This window comes from Leptonotus elevatus, chromosome 11 (genome assembly GCF_054856555.1).
Source record: "Leptonotus elevatus isolate MCC_2025b chromosome 11, RoL_Lele_1.0, whole genome shotgun sequence".
Taxonomy (NCBI): Eukaryota; Metazoa; Chordata; class Actinopteri; order Syngnathiformes; family Syngnathidae; genus Leptonotus; species Leptonotus elevatus.
Window position 1 is genome coordinate 18,647,127 of NC_141249.1, and position 22,812 is coordinate 18,669,938.

Sequence of the window (22,812 nt, forward strand, 5' to 3'; positions counted from 1 at the left end):
AAAGACTTTTGCACCAATTCGTCTGTTTGATGTGAGCTCTTTCAATCCTGACCAAAGTGGTGAACAGACCGAATGAGCATCAGCGCAACATCCAGACCTCGTTTTCTTGTGTGACAAAATGCGTAATTACCTCCGCGGGAAAACAATGCCGTTTACAGCCAAGCTATAATTAAGCCTCGTTGCAAACGCTTCAGTAAATTCCAACCTTTATTGCCTTCCGATCAACGGGCTGACTACAGTCTAAGCAGACCTCAATGCAGCCGTATCGCATCTTCGACTCTAATTAAAGCGAGCGTAACCTCTGATGCTTAACCTCAGTTCTCTGAAAAGAAAATATAATTACAGTGATGGTCCCGCACGCTCTGATTTCATGACAGTAACACATCACTTCCCAATAACAATTCATTAACCAACTGTTAACACACCAAAAAAAAAAAAAAACATATTAGGAGCTAACCGGAAAACCTAAACATGGAGAATTCCAGAATTCCAGTTGTGTAAAGGTGGGGACAGACAATATGTTTTTTTTAAAGGTTGATACCGATACCGATTATTGGTAGTCAAGGAGACCGATAACAGATATTTCAAGCCGATATTCATTTGCAGTAAAAGAGAAAATATTAGCGTCAAGAAAAAAACACAAAAAACGTTTTCTTTTCATTTTAAACATATAAAGAATTGACACCTTTGTTTAAAAATTATAACACAAATTGCAGGAAGCTTCCAGGGTCATCAGCATGTGTTAGGATAAATAAAAAATTCAGCAAGTAAATCATTCTTTCCACTGTAAATAGTTTTCCAAATTTTCAACATCATTTCTTAATTTATTTTTTTTGTTTTATTTTTAAAATAAAAAGTCTAGGGAGTTCCCAGTGTCAGCATCATTTTTTATAAAGTGGAAATTTAAATAAATCCATAAATGAAAATGTGCCTTTATGTCACTGAGCGACAAATGCATGCGAATGTAAGCGAATTTGGGGTTTTCGTCAAGGTTCGGAAAAGGTTTCAAAAGATCTTCACAGACGGTGAAAAATTATCTGAATATGTTCGAAATGTCTTTGCGACAAGTAAAAACCGTCTGTGAACATCTTGCAAATCCTGATGAAAATCCTACATTCGCTACGTTCGCAAGCATTCACCGCTCAGTGAGATACCAACTTTATCGGCCTTCGGATTTGTAAAAAGGCAGATGCTGATATTTGTCAAAATCAACACCGAGTGGGTACTGAACCAACACTGCCTGCACCAAAGTCTGGCGAATTTATCACTACACTTATGTTCGATCCCAATCATGCAATATTCATATTCTCTACCCCAGGAGAAACGGTCTAGTTTGTATGCCGACTCGTCGAGGTCAGGAAAAGTCTCGCAAAGAAATGAAATGGGATCACAAGGACAGGAAGCAATTTGGTTCCAATTATTAGAGTCACCGGATCAATAATTTATTCCGTCATTTCATAGTTCACCGTCTGTCTGATCCGTCGGGTCACTGGGGAGTGCACGAGCATCTCAAAGGTGGTCATCAATGGTGAAGTAGAAGTGCATCGAGATACATTCACCCTTCTCGAACTATTCTCTAAAAAAATTATTTTGTTGCTTCGTTGCCATCATTAGAAGATCTTCACGATTATTTCAATGCTTATTATATGAAAGAGTCAACCGGCATTTCTTCAATATTATTTATTTTTCATTTAGAATTTGATGCACTTTTATTGGTCAGTCTAGTGTAGCAATGGTTCAAACCAAGTTATCACAATTTTATTGTACGGGGTGGGGAGGGGGGGGGGTGTAAAAGTAGGATCATATGATATTGCATCACATCGGTAAAATGATTGACATCAATGATGAATGTTTTTTTTTTCTTACATTTTTTCGTTTTGATACACAATAAGTATACGCATTTTCTCTTTTTTTATAAGAGCATACCTACTTTTGTACCCCCTGTACATGGGTGGCGCAGCAAAAAATACCACGGCATCGGCAAACAAATTACAATTAAATAGCTTAAACTACAGAAGCGTGCAACTTCAGCAAACATTTTGACCGGCGAACGTACCCGCAAATACTTTCGAGCATACTCGCAAATACGTTCCAACATACCCGCAAATACGGTCAATCAAAATTGTAGGCTAAATAACGTAGCTTATTTTCCCACAATGCCAAGGGGGTATAACGCAAGTCAATACCCCTTGGCATTATGGGAAAAAAATTGCTGAACCTAAATTATGCACTGCAGACATAACAATAAATCAATTTTGACTAAATTTTCTAACGTATTGGTATAATGTGGACCAAAACTTATTTATTCACTCGTGCATGTGCATTACGGGAAAATATGCTACGTTTGTAGCATTTAGCCTACAAGTACGTCCAAACGTATAAATAAGCGAGTACGTTCGAACGCATTTAAACACGTTGGACAAGGAAGGACCTTGTATTGAGAAAAGGAAACAATATTCAAGTGTACTGCAAATAATTGGTAAACAAATGTTTGTGTAGCAGAGATGAGTCCGTGACATGTCTTATCTATTATGTGGTTGGGAAGAAGAGAACAAAAACATTTCTAGCTTTTGCAGTCTCTGAAGTCTTACACCGCTATTTCATCTCCCCGACAGTCGGGAGTTACCTGTTTGTTAAAAACATTTAGCAGCCTCAGGGTCTCCGCCTCAGTTCCCCAACCAAAGAATTCCATCGCCTCCTCCTCTTCCTCCCCTTCATCCTCCCTCTCATCGCTGTCGTCCGTGTTGGACTCGTACTCGGAGACAATGCCCGACTCCCAAAAACTAGCAAAGTCTCGGCAGCTCAGTGATTCGGCGTCGCGGGGCGACAATTTCGCTGTGTCTTCCGGCGTCTCCGTCACCTCGGGCTTGTTTGTTTTGAGAGGAGGAGGAGGCGAGGAGAGGGGAGGTAGCGGAGGCCCCGGGGGTCCCGGGAGAAAACGAAAACATTCCAATTTGAGAACGTGTTGGTCCCTACCTAGCGGGCTTCCCAGATTCCCGTTGGAGGATGCAAATGCATTGACGGCGCCGTCGGCCGTGCAAAGCTGGGGTAGGTTCAGGGCGGACACCTCCGGTTTCGGGGTTGTCGGGTCACAGATCACCGGGGGCACCGTGGACCGGAAGGTGATCTCCAACAAACTGTCCTGGGATCCCACTGGCAAGCGAAGAACAGAGAAATATCGGCATCTGCCTTTTTACAAATCTGAAGGCCGTTGTTTTTAAACAAAGCTGTCAATTCTTTATATGTTAAAAATTCAAAGAAAAAGCTAATATTTTCTCTTTTACTACAAATGAATATCGGCTTGAAATATCGGTTATTAGTCTTTTTGACGATTAATGATCGGTATCGGCCTTGAAAAAACATCGGTCAACCACTAATGACTGTATCGCAAATGTTTTTTTAATTAAAAAAAAAACACATCACCACCGGAAGAGCAACAAATATCTGTGCGGAAACACGCAACATTGATTTTGGGCAAATACGTTTTTAAAATGATTAATTCAAAGTTTCGATTTTTTTAGGTCGACACAACTGAATTGATCAACTTTGTTTCCCAGCCCTAAACGATATACCGTTATATCGTACCGTAGACAATTTATATTGTGATATTGCACAACTCCACCTCGCTGATGATAATTTTGCAAATGACTTCAGAGGCAGCCACTGTCGGGTCAGCAAATAATTAGCAACATTCGGCATATTTTTTTTTACAAAAAAACGACGCCTGGAAACCATTACTCCAAAAAGTGCGAAACTGCCACCAGTGACTCAACGGAATGTGTTTAAAGTTTTCCTTACTGGAGTTGGGTCCAGTGATTTTGGTCTCCAATTCCTGGATCTGTTTAACCAGCAGCGAGATGTGCTGCAGCAGGTCTTTGTTTTGCAGCAGTAGCTGGTGAACCCGAGCCTGCGCCTCCAGTCGAGCCGTGGCCTCCGCACTCAGCTGGTCTTTCAAAAGGTGAACCTTCGCAGAAAGAAACAAATCCACAATCAGATGAAGAAAAACCTGATATGAAATCAATATTTGCTACGTGAACGTCCTAATTTTGGAGAGAAGTCTACATCATTAGTGGCACTCTTGCGCTGAAAAGATGAATAATCCTTGAAAGCTACTTACTTGGAAAGATGTGAGAATGTGCCAATTATACAGACACAGAAAGAAGACAGGCTGAAAAAAATCCTTTTGGAAATCAGCGAGGTTCATTTGATCCTGAATTTAAATAATACCCGAAGGTCTTCAGATGGGTTGAGAATGTGTCACCCAAATGTGCCTACCTAACAATCCGAACGCTCTGCTAGCTAAAGTAGCTCAAATGTGTTTTTTTTTTACAATCAAAGACACTCACTTACATTAGAACATAACAATCACCACAGAGAATCGGAAATACCGTAAGAAAATTCTGGCACAATTAAAGGCAGATATGATTAAATGTGAAACTGCTGTCCGCCCTTCCTTTTATGAAGATCGAGCCGTGGTAACATTACGTTCTTCTCGCTATGTGTTAGCTTAGCAACCAGAAGTTAGGACATGGTCTTCGTTTTGCTAGAGAAATTGGATCAAATTCAAAACCACTCATGACTTTCGCTCAACGGTAACACTTTACGGGTAACAACTTTCTGTCGTTAAAGACATTTCAACATTGATTTTTTTTTTTTCAATAGTAGGAATGCATCTCACTTCGACCCAAAGCTTTAGCCCAACAATTACCACAGTTACTCAAGTACTGGCAGCGCAATCAAAGGAACCTTAACTACTTGAAAGAGTCATTCGCAATTTTACTGCGCAGATCCATTAGAGTTGTAAATGCCGGCTAAAGGAGGCTCTTTTTACGAACGCATACCTTTAATGGTATACCGCGTATAACCGTGTATTCACGGATATCTACCCGTCTTTTGGATTATATTCAAGAACATGAAAATAATGATTCATGTTGTACTGTACAGCATATACTTGCATGTACAACACACTTTTCAACGGAATATGATGAATTACTAAAACCCGTACTTCAGATACATCATCCACCCCCCGTCAGGGCGTGTGTCTGTCAATGTACCCGGCGACCGACCGAGTCGAATATCTGCAAGCTGCAGTTGCGTTTTTTGGGGATGAGTGAGTGGGAAGGCCTCTTCACGCATGATGTTCACATCAGCCCCCGTGTCCATTTTGGATTCTACCGGTGGAGAGCCCACTAACAACTTGACGGCCCATTGCTCCGAAGACCTGTCTGCTTTTTCTCACGGCGCCAAGAAAATATAACTGCAGCCGCTCTGCTTGCTCTGTTACCTCACTCGCTGCTTTTTTATTCCGACACATTCTTCTCCAATGTCCTACTTTACTGCATGAGTCGCATATGGATTTTTAGCAGGGCACTTTTCATTCTTGTTATACTTCGCTTTACCCAAGTTTTCCCACATTGTCCGTTATATGCACGTTTTTTTTTGCTTATGGTGGTATTTGGTGTGTCTCTCGTACTTGTATTGGGGGTGTGCCGAAAAATCGATTCTCATTTAGTACGATTCAGAATCGATTTTAAATGTCCCCAAATCGATTTGATTTAAATTATTTTATACTATCTTGCCGCCTTTGTCTGTGTGTGCCTTTATTTGGAGCGCTGTTCATGTTGGACCCGGTTTGGCCACTGAGGGGCAGTGTGCTTCCACATGGTCTAATATACTGTTAAGTTGTAGCCACATTAGAGAGTAGAAGGAAAAAGTCACGATCAATCATTATTCCAATAAAAGTCGTTTTTTTTCCAGCGTGGAGACGTTTTTTTTGAGTGATAAAAGTGCCGCAAGTAGCGCGCTAATTAGCATTAGCGAGTCAGACTGGAGTAGATCATTACAATTCCTTGCACATCTATAGATTGAAGCAAAAATCCTCAATCAAATCATTTTGAACCGAAAATCGTTCTTAATCGAAAATCCATTCTGGATCGGATCGCAGACCCAAAAATCGGAATCGAATCGTGAGACAGTCAAAGATTCTTGTATCATCCCAGCTGTTTGTCCTTGAATGTCAACTTGTGTACTGCAACTTTCTGAATCAACTGCAGCTGTTTAACTCTTTTTTTGAGGGAATCCAGTCAGAAGCAATATTGTTAACCAAAACTAATGGGGGAAAAAAGAAGACATTTTCCAACAAAAATGCTTTCAAATCTTCAAATTTGATTGTTTTTTTCATTTGAATTGCTTGTGAATCTCTACATTTTTATATGAGTGTATGTGGTCAGATTTTTGTATTGCAGAGCACATGATCTGAAATAAAAACAAGCACGTAATGCAGTAACTTCTGCCAAATATACAGTATATATATTTTTGGGGATGAACCTTTTTCCTTTTTAGCCTGATTAAAAACTTTGACTACAAGTTTTTACAAGTGTCAGCAAAACTGAGCAGCGCTTAAAAGTGTTTCCGTTTGGGCCTTTTGCATTTCTGTTGATTGATATATTGATTCCCTTCCACAAAAAAAAAAAAATAATAAAAAAAAGCAATAAAGCAAAAGTGAGTCCCAATGTGGGCATGAGCGGAAAAATCTAATCATACAAATGTATAATGCTTAAACAGCTCAGATATGCTATGAAGGGTAAAATTGACTCATGCCGCAACCTTGAATTTAAATCATAACATGAGGACGCGTTATTTATTGACATGTTATCAGGATAGGGTTCAATGTTCTCTAAATCATTTTTAGACTGAACTGGAGGTTGCATGAAACCCTAAACAACTGTCAAGTAGTGATATGAGATAGCACTAAAAAGGGGCGGGGCATCTTCATTCTCTCAACAATCATAATTAGGGAAGGGCAGTCATTTATTTTTAACTTGTTGTTTTAATTAGGAATCAGAAGTGTGCGATTAGATTCGAGTTGCCCCCCCCCCCCAAATAAATCCAATGCAATCTGTTTGTGTGCGGCAAACCCACCTGTGCCACAGCGACTTGCGTTTGCTGCTGTTGCTGCTGAAGTTGCTGCTGGAGAAGTTGGATCTGATGGTGAACGGACAAAGGCGTGGCCGGTGACAGCACACTTGATGCCGGGAGCAGCAACCGGGGGCTGGAAATCAGCAAGGAGGCTTCTTCTGAAATCTGTCACCACGGAACAAAACATTGCATGTTAGCTAGTCGTTAGCTTGACTGGCTACATTGTGACATTCTCACACTTTTTCTCCTCTGAAAAAACTCGTGGGCTGAATTTATGAAGCAATACGGGTAAACAGAAGACAAGAAAATAGACAACAGCACAGAGAAGACTGACATGTTTGACAGTTGGTGGAGTCTTCCAGTTATTGTTGTTCCCGTGCTCCGCATACAGCCTTTCGGCATTGCTTTATTATTAGGGTTGGGTATCGATTCAAATTTCCTCAATCGATTCGATTTCGATTCACAAGAGTTCAGTTCAATTTAAAAAAATTCTGATTCGATTCACTTCAGTTCAATCCAATGTTGATTAATCATGGAACATCAATTCTTCTTAATATCAAGGACATGAAAAAAAAACCTCAACAAACATTAAATTACAAATTAAATTTTGCAGAGGCGGTAACTGGTTAAATTATTTATTTATTAGTGAAAGTAACACGTGTTTTAATCACTTAACTCATCTACTCCCAAAAACGTATAAATATGTTCTATTTTAAATGTTTGAGGTGTCCCAAAGACGTATTTATACGTTTTATGTTTATTTTTATGCTAGAGCATACACAAGGCTTTGATGCAGCCTCTCAACAGCAAAGAACGGTTGAAGAAATGGTAGTTATTACACAAACGGCCAGCAGGTGGCAGTAGAGCAAAAGAGACCAACCAGAACCATGTTGAAAAAAAGCTAATTTACTCACAATTCTAAATAGATTGCTGCAAAACGGAAACGGATAGAAATATACTTTTTTTTTCCCTGATGAAAGAAGAGACTCTAATCTTTTTCTTTTGGTAAGTTCTATGTTTTTTATAGCAATAGAACAGAATATTCTGTGGACCTTGCAAAATCAGTCAAAATCCAGTAAAACAGCCGGGAGCGAAGGGGGTCGCTTCAGTGAAAATGGCTGGGAGTGAATGAGTTAAGTGTTACACAAACATTGACAAGCATGGATGATATGAAAATGTTTTTAGAATTCTTAATCAATAATTGTAAATATAAATTCAAGTATAATAAGTCAGGTCTTTCATAAATGTAAGAAAATACTTTTAAATTCATGTGAGCAAAAAAATCTGCCTTCAAAAAATTAAATTTTATTATATATCTATTCATGGTTTTACCAGTCTATATCATGCTCGAAAAGGAAAAGCCCTATCTATTATCATTTGTGCGACAGAAGTGATGGCCACACTTTTCCAAATCTAAATTGATCTGATATCACAATAAATGTGGACAAATTGCGACGCTGTGCTGGCGTCTTGTGGAACGATATTTAATGAGAGCCTTGACTTTAAGCGCCATCCGGTGACATATGATGCGAACAGAAGCAAACCAGAGTTGCGCCTCATGAGAGTTGCAAATGATTGATGGCCAGTCTGAGTGGGATCTTTTAGTTAGAAGCGGGGCAGGGCAGCTATCTTTGCTAGCTGGAGTGATTATTTAAAATAAATAAATAAATAAATACATGTGGAATTTTATCGCTTTGCAAGTTGAACAAAATGGAACACAAGAAGGTTTGAGAGAGAGGACCCCCCCCCCCCCCCCCCCACCCACCCCCCCAACCCTGCCGCCACTCAACTACAGCCGGGCCAGGTCTCGAGAGCCACAGAGTGACTTTTGTCTTATATAGCAGTCATTTCAAGATAAGTATGGCCACATTTCTTTTGGGAGTTAGCTGTGCAATGTACCCGTCCTGGGGTTCATAAATTCAGCATCACAGGTTGAGCAGCTCTTCAAAGTAGCAATTTATAAGAAAACAAATCCAATTAAACGGCAAGACGTCAGTGCACAATAACTTCTCCTGGACGAGAGAAGACAGAAATATCACCTTGCTTTGACCAGTAATTATGATACTCCCTTGAAGTCGCTTTAGTGTTCAAAAAAAATTAAAATGGAGTGAAATGGGCATAAAAGCAATAATAATTGGATGGAGAATTCCTCTTGGGAAATGGATGATGCCAGAAAACATGCTTTAAATATAAATCATCGAGAAAGGCAAGGCAACGGCAAGGCTCATAACGCCGAAGGGTGTGTTTCCTTGCAAAGCCAATTTTGACAGATGAATAATTTAAATCGATACTGACAGCAATAGCAATCGATTAAACAAAAGAATAGGATAATCGATTCTAATCGGATTTGTTTGTGACAACCCCAAATGTCTTTCTTTTTTGTTTGCACATGTTTTATACACTTCAAACTAAAAAGCTAATGATGGCGATATCTGTTGCAACAAAGCTGCAATTTATATATGATCCGATTAGTCGACTAATCGCAAAAATAATCGGTGACTAAATACAAAATAATCGGGTTTTTTTTTTTGGCATCCATAGCTACAACGATAACTGCCCTGGATCTGACTTTGGTTGGGTGTACATTGGAGTAATCAGCAGCCAATCACAGTCGGCTAATACTTTGCTGTGGAATAATTGATCTGTAGCTGTAAAATGAATTATTGATGAACTTAAACACTGGAGACATGAACTGCAGTTTAACACGGCTCCTTCCTGAGCTCACCAGCTACTTCTGGGGAAATGCTCTAAATAGATGAGAAAAGCCAAAAGCAGCTAATACGTCAAGTAACGACAACTTTTGCAAATATAAACGGGGACGACAATAATCTTGATTTGCCGTCGGTTAATGACGATGAGTTTGAAATTCTATTTGAAGGCGTCTCACAAATGATAACATTATGATGACAGGAATTTCTTATCAAAAATGTGAAGATCAGAAACGTTCCCACAGAGAAAATAGGTCACTGCGGTAGCGCTGCAAGGAGCAACGCCAAATAAAGACGAGTGTTATGGAAAGTCACTGCAGACTGTTCACAGCTACAATAAACATGGATAAGAATTGCATTCTTCTTCCCTGACTTAGTGGGAGCACTTTTTGATGGGGTGTTCAGAAGAAAATTTTCAAATAGTGCTGTCACTATCGAATATTTTTGGAATTGATTAATCTATCGATTATTCAATCGATTAATCGACTAATCGGATTCATTTAAATTTTGTGTAAGTGTATTACAAAAGCATTGTTTTCCTCTCATTACTGTTTATTAAGCAGTGATTAATTTTGTACTTGTATATGGGGGGGGGGGGGGGGGGGGGCTGGATGTCATGCTATGTTACCGGTTCGGTCATTGCTTTCCAAAGTAAAAACAGATGTTTGCAAATATCTTATTTTGATTAATCACAGAAGATAATTTGTCTTCTTTCAAAATGATATGTTGGAATGCTAAAATCAGAGGATTTGGACAATTTTAAATTAAAAAATGGCTCCAAATGTTTACTCGATTATTAAAATAGTTGTCGATTAATTTGCTAATCGATTACTCGATTCATTTTGACCGCTCTACTTTCAAATGTCAACAAAAAAAACACACTAAAATCAGATCAAAAATATAAAATGCAGACAATCCTAAATGATGATAGAATTTTGTTTTGTAGCAGCAGTTTTGGTGCTTTTCCGTGGGAGCATCCTGACTTGGCGCCTTCAAGCCCCAAGTAGGATGGATGCCCATTCACAGGCTCTATCGGAAATAATTTGACGATCGTGCACTGACGAGTAAAGATGAACTTCAGCGCACCCAGGCGGCTTTCATTTTCATGCGCTAGCGGAGAAATCCTCAAGTGAGCCAAGCACTCGAACCCCACAGGGACAGGTGGTTTGGAACAACGCACAAGAACTCACAAACATCAAACGGAGTCCCGTTAACCAACTTGTCCTAACATTTCCAATCTGGATTTGATTATGCACGTTGAGTAGCAACGCACAGTTATAGGCCCAATGAAATGAAAATAGTCATTACACAGACATCCTTGTTTACATGATTTCGCACTCGCTGCATTCATTCGGAGGCACTTGAAAGGTTTCATAAAACCTTACATTATTAAGAGCCAAAGACTGTTTAACGGCTCAATATCGTAATGCTGTCAACGTCGATTTCTGTCCCCAGTTCTGTTTTTACATATGGAAGTCTGCCCAGGATTGTTGCCTTACGGCTTGTTAGCTTCCATTTGGAGCAAATAACAAGAATACAGATGATACATTTTTCTGTTACGTTTTAATACGTACGAGGTGATCTCAGTGTATCACACTAAACCAGATCAAACCACTAGATGGCAAAAAAAATGTAGTGAGGGAAGAAACCAAAGAGCTGAGCATTTCGGCATCTCGCAATTTGCTGACAAAAAAAGTTGACTAGATTTAAGACTCGCAAAAAGTAGGTCTAAATGGTGGCTCAGGTGTTGTAAGCGTTTTCGGTGGATTTGACCAAGGCGCAGGAAGACAGATTCAGCACTCCGTGGACGTGTGTGGTGGATGACATCATCGGAATTCACTCATAAATATGACCACAGCATGGGGCAATCCAGAAATCAATTAATTGAACAAATTATTATCATTATCATCTTAAAAATACTTTAATATGGACAGAAAAACATAAATAACTCCCCCAGAACAGATTTGTTTTTAACTCATTCACTCCCAGCCATCTTCACTGAAGCAACCCCCTTCGCTCCCGGCTGTTTTACTGTATTTTGACTGATTTTGCAAGGTCCACAGAATATTCTGTTCTGCTGCTATGAAAACATGCAGCTTGCCAGAAGAAAGATTAGAGTCTCCTCTTTCATCAGGAAAAAAAAGTATAGCAGTATCTGTTTCCGTTTTGCAGCAATTAGCATTAAACATATAGCTAAGTTACATCATTATTCACAAACCTGTCGAAAACACTGGCAAAAATAATTTGTTGCAACATGGTCCTGGCTGATCTCTTATACTCTGCTGCCACCTGCTGGGTGTTTTTGTAATAACTAGCATTGCTTTAAGCATTCTTTTCAGTTCAGAGGCTGCATCAAAGCCTTCTGTATGCTCTAGCATAAAAAAACATAAATACGTTTTTGGGAGTGAAGGACAAAATATTAAAAAACGTATTTATACGTTTTTGTGCTTGAATGAGTTAAGCATCTGGATGTATAATAAATGATAAATGAAATAAATATTAAAAAAAAAAAACGGGCCCATTAGGTTAGCATAAGAGCTAAAACGTGCTTATTTGGCTACCTTGTTGTCTGAGTGGTTGGGGTCTGACGTCTTGGCTGTGGCATCCAGATCGGTCACCCCTCTGTTCATGTTTAGCTCCTCGGCGACCTGTAGCTGGTTTGTCTCGTCAGCATCGATGTCGGTCTCCTCGGCAGCGGTTGCCGTCTTCTCCGCCGCACCTGTCAGCTCGCCACCTGAGCCGAGTAAAAGACACATACACACCGGTGGATGAGCAGACACTCCTGCATGCACACATGGAGGCATGAGCATGGACACAGGCACACATGGATGGACACAAACACAAACAAGTCAAAAAAAAAAAAAACAGCCGTTGGTAAATAACATACTTGAATAGGAAAGTAATTGCTTGAAAACATTTCGATTATGCTGAGGTATGGAGATAGACCATATGTTTTTTTCAAGGGCGATACCGATAATTAGTAGCAAAGGAGGCCGATGATCGATATTTGGATTCGCTATTCATTTTCGGTAAAAGGGAAACAAATATTGGTGTGATTTAAAAAACAAAAAACAAATTCCAGTTTTTAAACTTGAATTTATTGAACAACTTTTCAGATTTACAAAATAGTCTTTTTTTTTCTTCTTTTTTTTTTGTTAATTATAAAATCCACATATTTGTTTTAAAATTCGAATAAAAAGTTCAGGTAGTTCCCAGCGCATCTTTAAAAACTTAAATGAAGACTTAAATAAATAACTGTATTCATTTCTCCAGTAAATAAAGTTTTCCAAAAATTGTAATGATCCAAAATGTAATTTTTTTTCCTTCTTATCTTTGTTATAATTTCAATCAATCACAAAAGGTGCAGAGCAGGGGTGCTCAAGTTCGGTCCTCGAGAGCCCCTATCCAGCCTGTTTTCCATGTTTCTCTCCACGAACACACCTGATTCATGATCAGGATCGTTATCAGGCTTCTGCAAAGCTCGCTGATTATCTGATCGTTAGATTCAGCTGTGCTGGAGGAGGACCGAACTTGAGCACCCCTGGTGCAGAGCGTTCCCATGGTCAGCAGCATCTCTTATAAAGTTAACTGAAATTTTTGCTCCTGAAGGTTAACACTGTTTTAAATAGATCTTTTATCAACCGTCAATTAAAAAAAAAAAAAGAAAAGAGGCAGATACTGATATTCGTCAAAATGCCGATATTCGGCCCGGCCGATAATCGGTATATCCCTACTGAGGTGTTGGCAAATCAGAAGAGCGTCATTTATTGTTAGGCAGTAGCCAGTTGGGTCTACCGTCAACACAATTCATTGTGATGTCAAATATATGATAATCCCTTTTTTCCCCTTATATTTTTGTTTCACACATACATTACTATGCAATTTCTATTTATATCTTACAGGTTGACAAGAAGCGACAAGATTTGTTTGAATGTTCTGGAGGCTTGGCATCATCTTCAGAGATCATTCGTCATGCAAATGTCGTTAACGAGATTCGATTTTTTTTTTTGGACAACCAGGGGCAAAAAATCTTCTAAATATATTGCAAACATGTTTTGCTCCATTCTGGGACCCAATTCCTGTTACATATCTGACTCCATACCCACATTAAATCTGGTCCCTTTTCTCCCCCTTTAGACTCTTTTTCTTCCAGCTGTCCGTGTCTCAAAACTCATATCTTCCAAGGCTTTAATTTGATGGTCATTTTAACACATTCACTGCCATTGACGGCTATAGACGTCAAAAATTCATTTGAACTATTTCTATTAGTTACAATTTTTTTCCCACTTTTGTTAACAAGAGTATGAAAACCTTGAATTGGTTTTATTGTATGAGAAAATTTAGTGAAATCATGCGATTATTTACGATTAAAAATTGTAATCGCCTAGTGCTCCTAATTTTTTAATAATATTTCAAAAAAAAGAAAAAAGATTATTAAAAAAAAAATGTTTCTTTGTTTAAAAGAAAAGATTATTAAAAATTAGGGGCATCAGGCGATTAAAATTTGTAATCGGAATTAATCGCATGACTTCACTAGTTAACTCACGATTAATCACAAATTTTATATCTGTTCTAAATGTACAAAAAAAAAATCTAGATTTTCATACTCTTGTTAACAAAAATAGGGGGAAAAAATTTGACTAATAGAAATAGTTAAAAAAAAAATGTTTTCAAAAAGTCTATAGCTGTCAATGGCAGTAAAATGAGTTCATCAGTTCTCAAGATAAGCTTATTGTCTGCGTGTTTGCCAACGGCTTGTGTCAATTAACACACCAGAAGTGCGTCTGCCATTACAAGATATGGAAATGTGTATTGCATGGGCGATCTGGAGCCTCATCAGCATGTAAACGCAGGTTGATTTCTAGCAGGGCTGCTGCAGGCGCTTACGGACTCAGCACGATTCAATGCTCTCTGATTGACTCGGGGATGTTGACTTGGGCAAGCTGCTGCATTGCTTTGTTGTGCCTTGAAATGGATACATCACCATACAGTATACCGCTACGTTGCTACCAGGAAGGTGAAGAAGTGTAGATTCACTTTTGTTCTTGCGATTTGCGTTAAAAAAAAAAATACGAAGAGAAATTGTATTTGTTTTGTGCTGCGCTTACCTGAAACTGAGGAGTCGTTGCCGTTCTTTTGACCGTCGGCCTGCCCATCTGTGTTCTGCTGCGCATTCTTCAGACTCAGTTTGTGACACACCTCAAAAGCCTGACCGACAGTCCGCACAATGCGCATGGCCTGGCTCTGTTGGGGAAGGGAGAGAGGTTACTTGCGGCGTGAAGCGGTTTTCAATTCATCCAAGCGGTAACAAATTCATGTCGGTAAAAAGGGTCACATTTAGTTTGTCCGCTGTCCGAGCTCAATAGAAACATAAAATAGAATTTGTACTTTTGACTAGAATATTCTTGTACCGCTAAATTGTGGTGACAAGGCGTACATGTACATACCTACATATTAGGGGTGTTAGGAAAAAATCGATTCGGCAATATAATCGCGATATTACAGCGCGCAATTCTCGAATCGATTCGATATGCGGCCGAATCGATTTTTAAATATCTCTTTTTTATAGGGAATATTAAACAAAACTTCTTACTTAGGGTTTGGATTCACACATTAAGCATGGAAGAATGTTATATTAAATGGAACATTAAGCCTTAATATTTGTATTTCAGTGCTGTTCAAACATGAAACAGACAAACTGTTTGTTAAATGAAGTGGCTCAGTTATAAGCCTAAATTTTCAGATAAATAAATACATTTTCATACAAATCTTACAGTGTACATGTACAAGTTTACGGATGAGTATTTTCTAAATTTGAGTTAAAAAAAAATCGCAATAATCAATTTATAGATTCGTAGCGGGATTAATCGGCATCGAATCGAATCGGGACCTATGAATCGTGATACGAATCGAATCGCCAGGCACTAGGCAATTCACACCCCGACTACATATGGCGTCACCTTCCTAAAATAATAACAAAATAACAACATTTGAAGAGAAGCTCCTCACCTTCTTTTTGGACTTGAAAACGTTACACCGGAAGACGTTGCTGTGCCCGTCTCGTGCAATGTAACTGAAGATCTTTAAATCCTGCGAGTCATGAGACACATAGAATATTCTGAAAGAGAGAATTTCAAAAAGACCACAATTAAAATGCACAACCAGCAAAAGTAGCCTGACATTCTAAGACCGCGCATTTTGATTTTGTTGAAGTTTCTATGCAAATTAATTTGAAGCAAAAGGCCTCACTAAATAATTGGACATGTGACTAAAGCTCTTTTAAAGACATAGGTTGGCAATCACACACTTCAGACTTGATTCATCGGACACTTGAGAAAAAAAAGAATTCAGTTAGTTGCATTTAGGGAAGGCATATTTTCCAATTCAATAAACCAGAAACAAGTAAGTAACAGCTTCCTTCACAGCTTTATTCTGGCCATGAAGTTTGCAAATTAGGGAGCTTCATTCGTAGGCGTCACATTTCTGTGGCGTGTCTTAACTATTTCCAGGAAGCCTGACAAACTCGGGTCTTGCGGTATGGATGGTGTCTTTGTCACCGCTGTTTTCGAGCATGCCGGACTTATGCGCACTGAGAAATGTGCTCAGCTCACACACATCATTCTTCTCCACTCTTAGTTAAGGTGTCACGTAAAAAAAAAAAAAGAACATTTGCAATGTTGCCAACATTGGAGGTATGTAAATAAGAGTTTATTGTCTAGGGCTTGAGGTACTCTTTTATTTAAAATGTTGGCAACATATGATCAATTAAGACAGTAAGCAAGACGGTATCGTCGTCTCCTAAATCAACATCGTTTGCCAAGATTCAAAAAGGCTTCCGTTTACAGTATGTGAATATGCGGTACTTCCCAACGGACTGCATCCATTATCCACGAGCCAATTGTGTGACTTGGAGTAATGAACTCAGCTTATTTTTGTGATGGCTATGCTCATTTTATTCTTTGATTAATTGTTGGCTGTGAAACAGAACTGCAATACATCACGGGCTGGGAGGTTTTACACACACACACGCACGCACACGCGCACGCACAATTACAGCTACAGTTAATCCACTGCATCAGTTTCATGTACATACGTTTGTTCGAACTACAGCAAATTTCCTGAAAACTGAATGAAATTACAGGTAATTAAAAAAAAATTTGGTTTGCTCATTAAAAGTAATTTGAATAGAGTACACACAAAATGAATAATAAAAAAAAAAACAATAAATAAGATGTAACAAATAATCCAGTAGAAAAAAAATATGTGGTTGTACAACTTTTTAAGGAATACAGATGCAAATAATTCAATTCAATACAACAGGGCTTCAAGTAATTTAGTAATATCTACCATGTTAAGAATTCTTCAAGCTGTTTAGTAGTGTGTGACGTTTAATTATATCGCGTTTTGAAATCCACGCTTTTAATTTGGAAGGCTGCTCTGTATTTCTGTTTCCTGTTTCCTGTTCTCCGTTCATAACAAATATAATGCAGTACGCATAAGCTATAATTAGCGTCTGCCAGGGCCGTAAACGCATAAATAACCCATGAGAACAACAATAGCAATATCAACTGCTATTATGCTATTTCCTGCTACGCTTTTGCATTTTTATTCATCATCCCGTTATTACAAACTGGTTTGCGAAAAAATTTCAGTAACTTACCGGTATATAATAATTTAAAATAAAAGTGGATGCATTTTTTTCATCATCTAGCAGGTCAAAGGGTTATTAATTCAGTCATCCGAGCGAGCTGTCGTTGTTTTTCCGTCAAAAGGGGACTCACCTGAGTAATATAAAGGCGACATTAAATCTCAGACGCGTCCATAAAGTGAAATATTGCCGGATAACTGAATGTCCTTGCACACTTTTATTACCTCCGCAAAGTAAACACAACAGAGAACTTTGACATTGTGTATGGAAACTGCCGTTGCCGTCAAACAGAATTGAGTGCGTTCATCAACACACACCTGCCGCCCAAAATATTGGTGGCCGTATTTTTTTTATATCACGGAGAAAAAATTGTTGCGTGTAGAATTTATACATTTGATATCAACGGCATGTATAGTTGAAGTATTTCCTTTCTGTGACCTATGAACGTAATAGTTGGTCACGTCAATGTTATGCATTACTGCACTTACAAATGGACTAATAATAATAAAAATAAATCCACATAGGAGGGGCCTCAGAACTGTGAGCCGGATGAACTAACCACTCCTACCAAAATAAGCATGTCATTTCAAAATTGCAATCCAGTTACATTTTGTCGTTGGACTTAATATCATTCGACAGACATTGAAAATATTTCGTCCAACAACAATCTCTTACTATGGTTTGCTCTACCAAATGTTCCCACAGCAGCAGGCACCAATTAGGGTGCATATTTTGAGAGGGAGCGAGTGGGTGGGATCAGTAGCAAATGAGCATTGATCAATGTCATAAATAAAAGTTTCACCGAGACTTTAAGCAGAGCAGTAAATGTTCCTCTGTGCCGAATACAGAATTACAGACTGCAGCTCATAAAGACCCGAGCCAGATGTTTATGTCTTGCCTCACGGCTGCCGGCTGTGTAAATTAGAAGATTTTCCGCTGCGGGAACAAATCATGGTCAAAAAGATCAAACGACAGCAAACAAAACAAGTACGGTTAAAAAAAACAAAAAGCATTGTCTCAAAACAGACTTGAGTACTTATTGACACAAGATTTGGGGAGTTCATTATTATTTTTCCCCAATGCATTTCAATTATATACCAATTTTGGATATTTGTGGACCGGGCCAAAATAGATTTGGTCCATCTTCTAATCGGATCGATGATATCAGTTACCAACTCTAAAATCCTGATCGTGTAAATCCTCTTCAAAATCATAATCATTTTCAAGTTCAAAGGTCAACACACGTGGCATACTTCAAGTTGATACTCGATATGCAAATCTTTGAATAATTTTCCTATTATTTTTTTTGCAAAATGAAGTCCAAGAAAAAGAAAGTAGGTATGGACAGTCAGATATGCACAGAACATTATCTCCTCATTCGTACAATATTACATATTTTCTGTGCTGTATACACACAGTCGACGTGTAAATGTAAACAGGAATCAACGAGTGTGTGTTTAGCTCCTTACTTGTTAAGTTGCTGTGACAGTTAATGGAAATGAAATGCTTCGATGCGTCGGGGGGTTCCTTAGCAACCCTCAACGGGCTTTCAAAATCTCAAGCTGAGGCCGCACATATAAACGTATCTTATTCAGTAATGCAGTAAAAATCTGACAACGACAGCATGGATAACTTAACAAAGCACGATGTGTCGCCGATGTCACTTTGTGACGTAGCTCGACAAACACACCGAGTGCAAAATGTTTACGATATCAGCGCGGATTTCCTTTGACGGCTGCGGTGCGGCATACGGCGTTCCGTGTTGAAAAGCTGTTATCTTCTACGGCACGGCTCCCGTGCTTGCTTGTTTGTTTATACGGAGCTATATAAATAATTGAAACCTGCTTAGAATTATCTGAGTGTTTCTGGGTCAGCGTGTGCAGATGCCGCTTTCTATCAAAACGACTTATTTATTTGGCATATAACATTTTTCTGTCTACAACTTACGTTTTAGACAATGCAGACTGGATATATTTTGTAACAAAGCGGGAGCCCCTTTATTTTGATATTTTGCTGAATTTATGTGATTTATATGACAGAAATGGTAACTCATAAGAAATGTCATATATGCCACTCAAATAAAATAAAAAAATATTTTGGGACTTGTTTTTGCAACACCACAAGAAAACGTGAATAAACAAATTTGTGAAAGTGAACCGCAAATAGACGGAAGCTCACTGTATTCACAACAAAACAGTGCTACGGTTCCTTATCCACTTCTGATGTTGCATGCATGGTGCTGAACAGCCAACAGCTGGCTTTAGAGAGAACAAAATGCAAAGCGCAAAGCAAAATCCACCGAAATCCCTTCGAAACTTGAAGCCCGTCCAAAATATATCTGAAATTCGACGTCGTCCGGTCAAGGGCGTTTGATGTACATTTGTTCTTCTCTGGGGTTGGGGATGTGAAAATACATGAAGCACTTTTGAAGAGCAAAACATTACAGTGGCACCATGTTTTGTTTTGAGGGGATTTTCTGTGACACGTCCCTTCATAATACGCAACTGTGACATGAAGGTGAAGAAATGGTGAAAATATTTCACACGTTTACATTCTGTCTTTCATTTTCCTTTTATGCTTAGAACGCTTGGAATCCCTTTTCTGGTGTTTGATACCGCAAATGTAATCCTGAAGCAAATTTAAATATATTGAGTGCATACCCCTTTTTAAATGACAACATTTAGTGATACAAAAATAAACGACCAATATAAATCATTGCAAAAAAAATAAATAAATCACCATTAATTCATTCAAACCCCAAAAATTTATAAATAAGTTTTTAATACTTCACTCCCAAAACATATTTTTTTATTTATTTTTGTTTTTGTTTTTTAGAAGGCTTTGATGCAACGTCTGATCTGAAGAGGTCACTTAAAGCAATGGTAGTTATTACAAAAAATGGCTAGCAAGTGGCAGAAGAGTATAAGAGATCAACCAGGGTCATGTTGCAACAAGCTCTTTTTCTCAATGTTTTCAACAGGTTTGTGAATAATGATGGAACTTAGCTATATTCTAATGCTAATTTCTGCAAAACGGAAACAGATACAAATATTATTTTAATTCCTGATGAAAGAAGAGACTAATCTTTCTTTTGCTAGATTCCATGATTTTATAGCAATAGAACACAATATTCTGTGGGCCTTGCAAAATCTGTCAAAATCTAGTAAAACAGCCGGGAGCGAAGGGGGTTGCTTAAGTAAAAATGGCTGGGAGTGAATGAGTTCATGTGCTTAATGTGTAGCAATTGACCAAAAAAAAACTTGATTCAAGATCATGCTCAATTGGATCCAACACACACCTTTTTGCACTTTTTTCAATTTTTTTTAAAGTTTATTTTTCACTGAACTCATAGTAAAATCATTAACGTTATCAAGATATCTGGCATTAATATCAAGACATTTTGTCCATATCGGCCAGCACTAGTGACCTCTAAAAGATCTGGAATTGCCCATATTTAGCGTGAAATAGACAGAAATATTTTTGTTTTATAACTGGTGATTAGCCACAATAGAGATATACAATGTTGCTCATGAAGACAGAATAGGATATTTTGTTGTAACTATTTCAATGAAGTACGTTTCAATTTTTTATGAATAAATCTGAATCCTCATTGATAAATATGATTTTGTGTGTGGGGGAATTACCTCATACATAATGCATTGCCAGTCTGTGTTTATGTTCATGCTGACTATAATTATGAGCAAATAGCAAGAAAAGAAGCAGCTAGTGCCTGTCCAGGCCAAAGAGTCTGATTCGCAGCTTGACACTTATCAGGGATTTTCACACATGCCATGTGAACTTAATCCGAGGTCTAAAAATGCTCTGAAACGTCAAATGCTCAGAAAAGTTTGATGGAAAAGCTATTTTAGCATCTTACCTGTAAATGGGGTCCTGCATCACCATCATTTTATTTTCATCCCACATCCATTCCTTCTTCTGTATCAAAAATAAATAAAGCATTAGGCACGGCCGAGAAACTCAGCCACCAGACGTAAAATGTCAGTAGGAGGTCGCGCAGCGGAAGCGCGCTCTTCGAGAGCAATGTTTGCATGTTTATGAGAATGTTTAGCTGGCTAATTAATTAGCATTATATTCAACAGTTAAATCATCAGTCAATAAATCCCATCTTGCCAGCGTATCAGCGCCTGTGTCGTTACTTTGCTGATGGCCGCTGACTCTGTCCTAGCACGAAAGAAATTTGCCAAATTGGATGCTGGACCGGAGAGAGGAACTTTCCCCCCAGGTTAGCTTAGTGCTAGCTAGCTTGTACGACAGAACACAGATGGATTTCAAACTTTAGCAAAAGCGAAATAAATATACGGTGCTCTGCCGTTGGCAAGTTGTACGGCAGGCGATCCTAGGTTCAACTACTTTATTTTAAACTAAAAATATGTTTGTTTTTTTATGTAGGTTTATGCAACCGCATTAGTGCGTCGGCCACATACAGCCTTGGTACAGTCCGATATGGTTTCGAAAAAATCTATTTGAGGCCTGGTGAAGTGCCTTGAACAACAAATGGTCGAGATAAAGAATGCAAGAGCGATAAATGCACTCCATTTACCACAATGATCAAATTGGATTTTTCATTTTTTTGGGACTGAAGTGTTTTTATGTAACCCATTCAGATTGATTCAGGATTGGCAGGTTACACTGTAAACGATTTTGGGTGTGAATCTGAGCTCTGATTATAATGATCACAGATTTCACATCATTTTTGCAATAGTGTCAAATGATAGTCTCTGTATATTTCTCATAATTATTTTAGTACAAAATATTATTTTTTAGGATAGGATAATGTTGGGCATTGGTTTAAAATTAAAGAAAAAATAAGACATGATACGGACATAAGTGGCAGCTTGGCTAAATCATCGGACTAATTGCTTTGTGACAAAACACGACTTATTACTCATACTTTACAATATTTACATCGCATGCTTATTTTTAAATGATTACTGTTGATACTTTTCCTAAAGCAAACCTCGAACATCGAGGAACATACTGTCTGGGGAACAAGAGGTTAAGAGTTTACCCGTAACATGAGACTTTGGTTTTGTAGTATGAAAACACCAAGAACAATCTAGAATTAGCTTATTTTATGATTCTGAGAGCTTGACTCACATGAGTCCTGTGACATTTACTGCAGACGACTGTTGCTACAAAGTGAAATAATCCCAAATATTGACATGCATGAACAAACCCACACACTCATTTCCCCTTGTTAGTCTGCCCTCGTGGAAGTTTAATGTCACATCAAAATGTCAACCAAGGAATTATTTATATTGATTCTTATCTGGTTGAAGCTTTGTTTACTCAAAATTTCAATCATTCTATCTTTAGTCCATCGTTGTATTTGGACTTGGAGATGAGCTTGTGACTGGCATTTGAGCTGCCAGGCACACATCGCTCTTCCAATAGCATTTCAGCCACACAATTACTCTGCTATCCAGACTTGAATACAATGAAGTACTTTGACCCTGGCTAAACCTTCATGAATCGATATTCCATATTGATATTTGCAAATGCTCTCTAATTATATTA

The 22,812-nt window shown here is 38.4% G+C and overlaps 1 protein-coding gene across 2 annotated transcripts in view; it reads right to left on the bottom strand.

The window, feature by feature from the left end:
* LOC147166328 (carboxyl-terminal PDZ ligand of neuronal nitric oxide synthase protein-like) overlaps window positions 1–22,812 on the bottom strand; it is a 55,447-nt gene that overhangs the window by 9,810 nt on the left and 22,825 nt on the right. The window contains exons 4-10 of one of the 2 annotated variants that reach the window (XM_086089909.1): window positions 21,152–21,210; window positions 15,636–15,744; window positions 14,735–14,870; window positions 12,188–12,408; window positions 6,922–7,083; window positions 3,799–3,964; window positions 2,977–3,153 (exon numbers count right to left, since the gene is read on the bottom strand). In XM_086089909.1, coding sequence (XP_085946035.1) covers window positions 2,977–3,153; window positions 3,799–3,964; window positions 6,922–7,083; window positions 12,188–12,408; window positions 14,735–14,870; window positions 15,636–15,744; window positions 21,152–21,210 — 1,030 coding nt within the window. The remainder of the gene's footprint in view (window positions 1–2,976; window positions 3,154–3,798; window positions 3,965–6,921; window positions 7,084–12,187; window positions 12,409–14,734; window positions 14,871–15,635; window positions 15,745–21,151; window positions 21,211–22,812) is intronic. The other variant, XM_086089908.1, reaches the window with a different exon arrangement.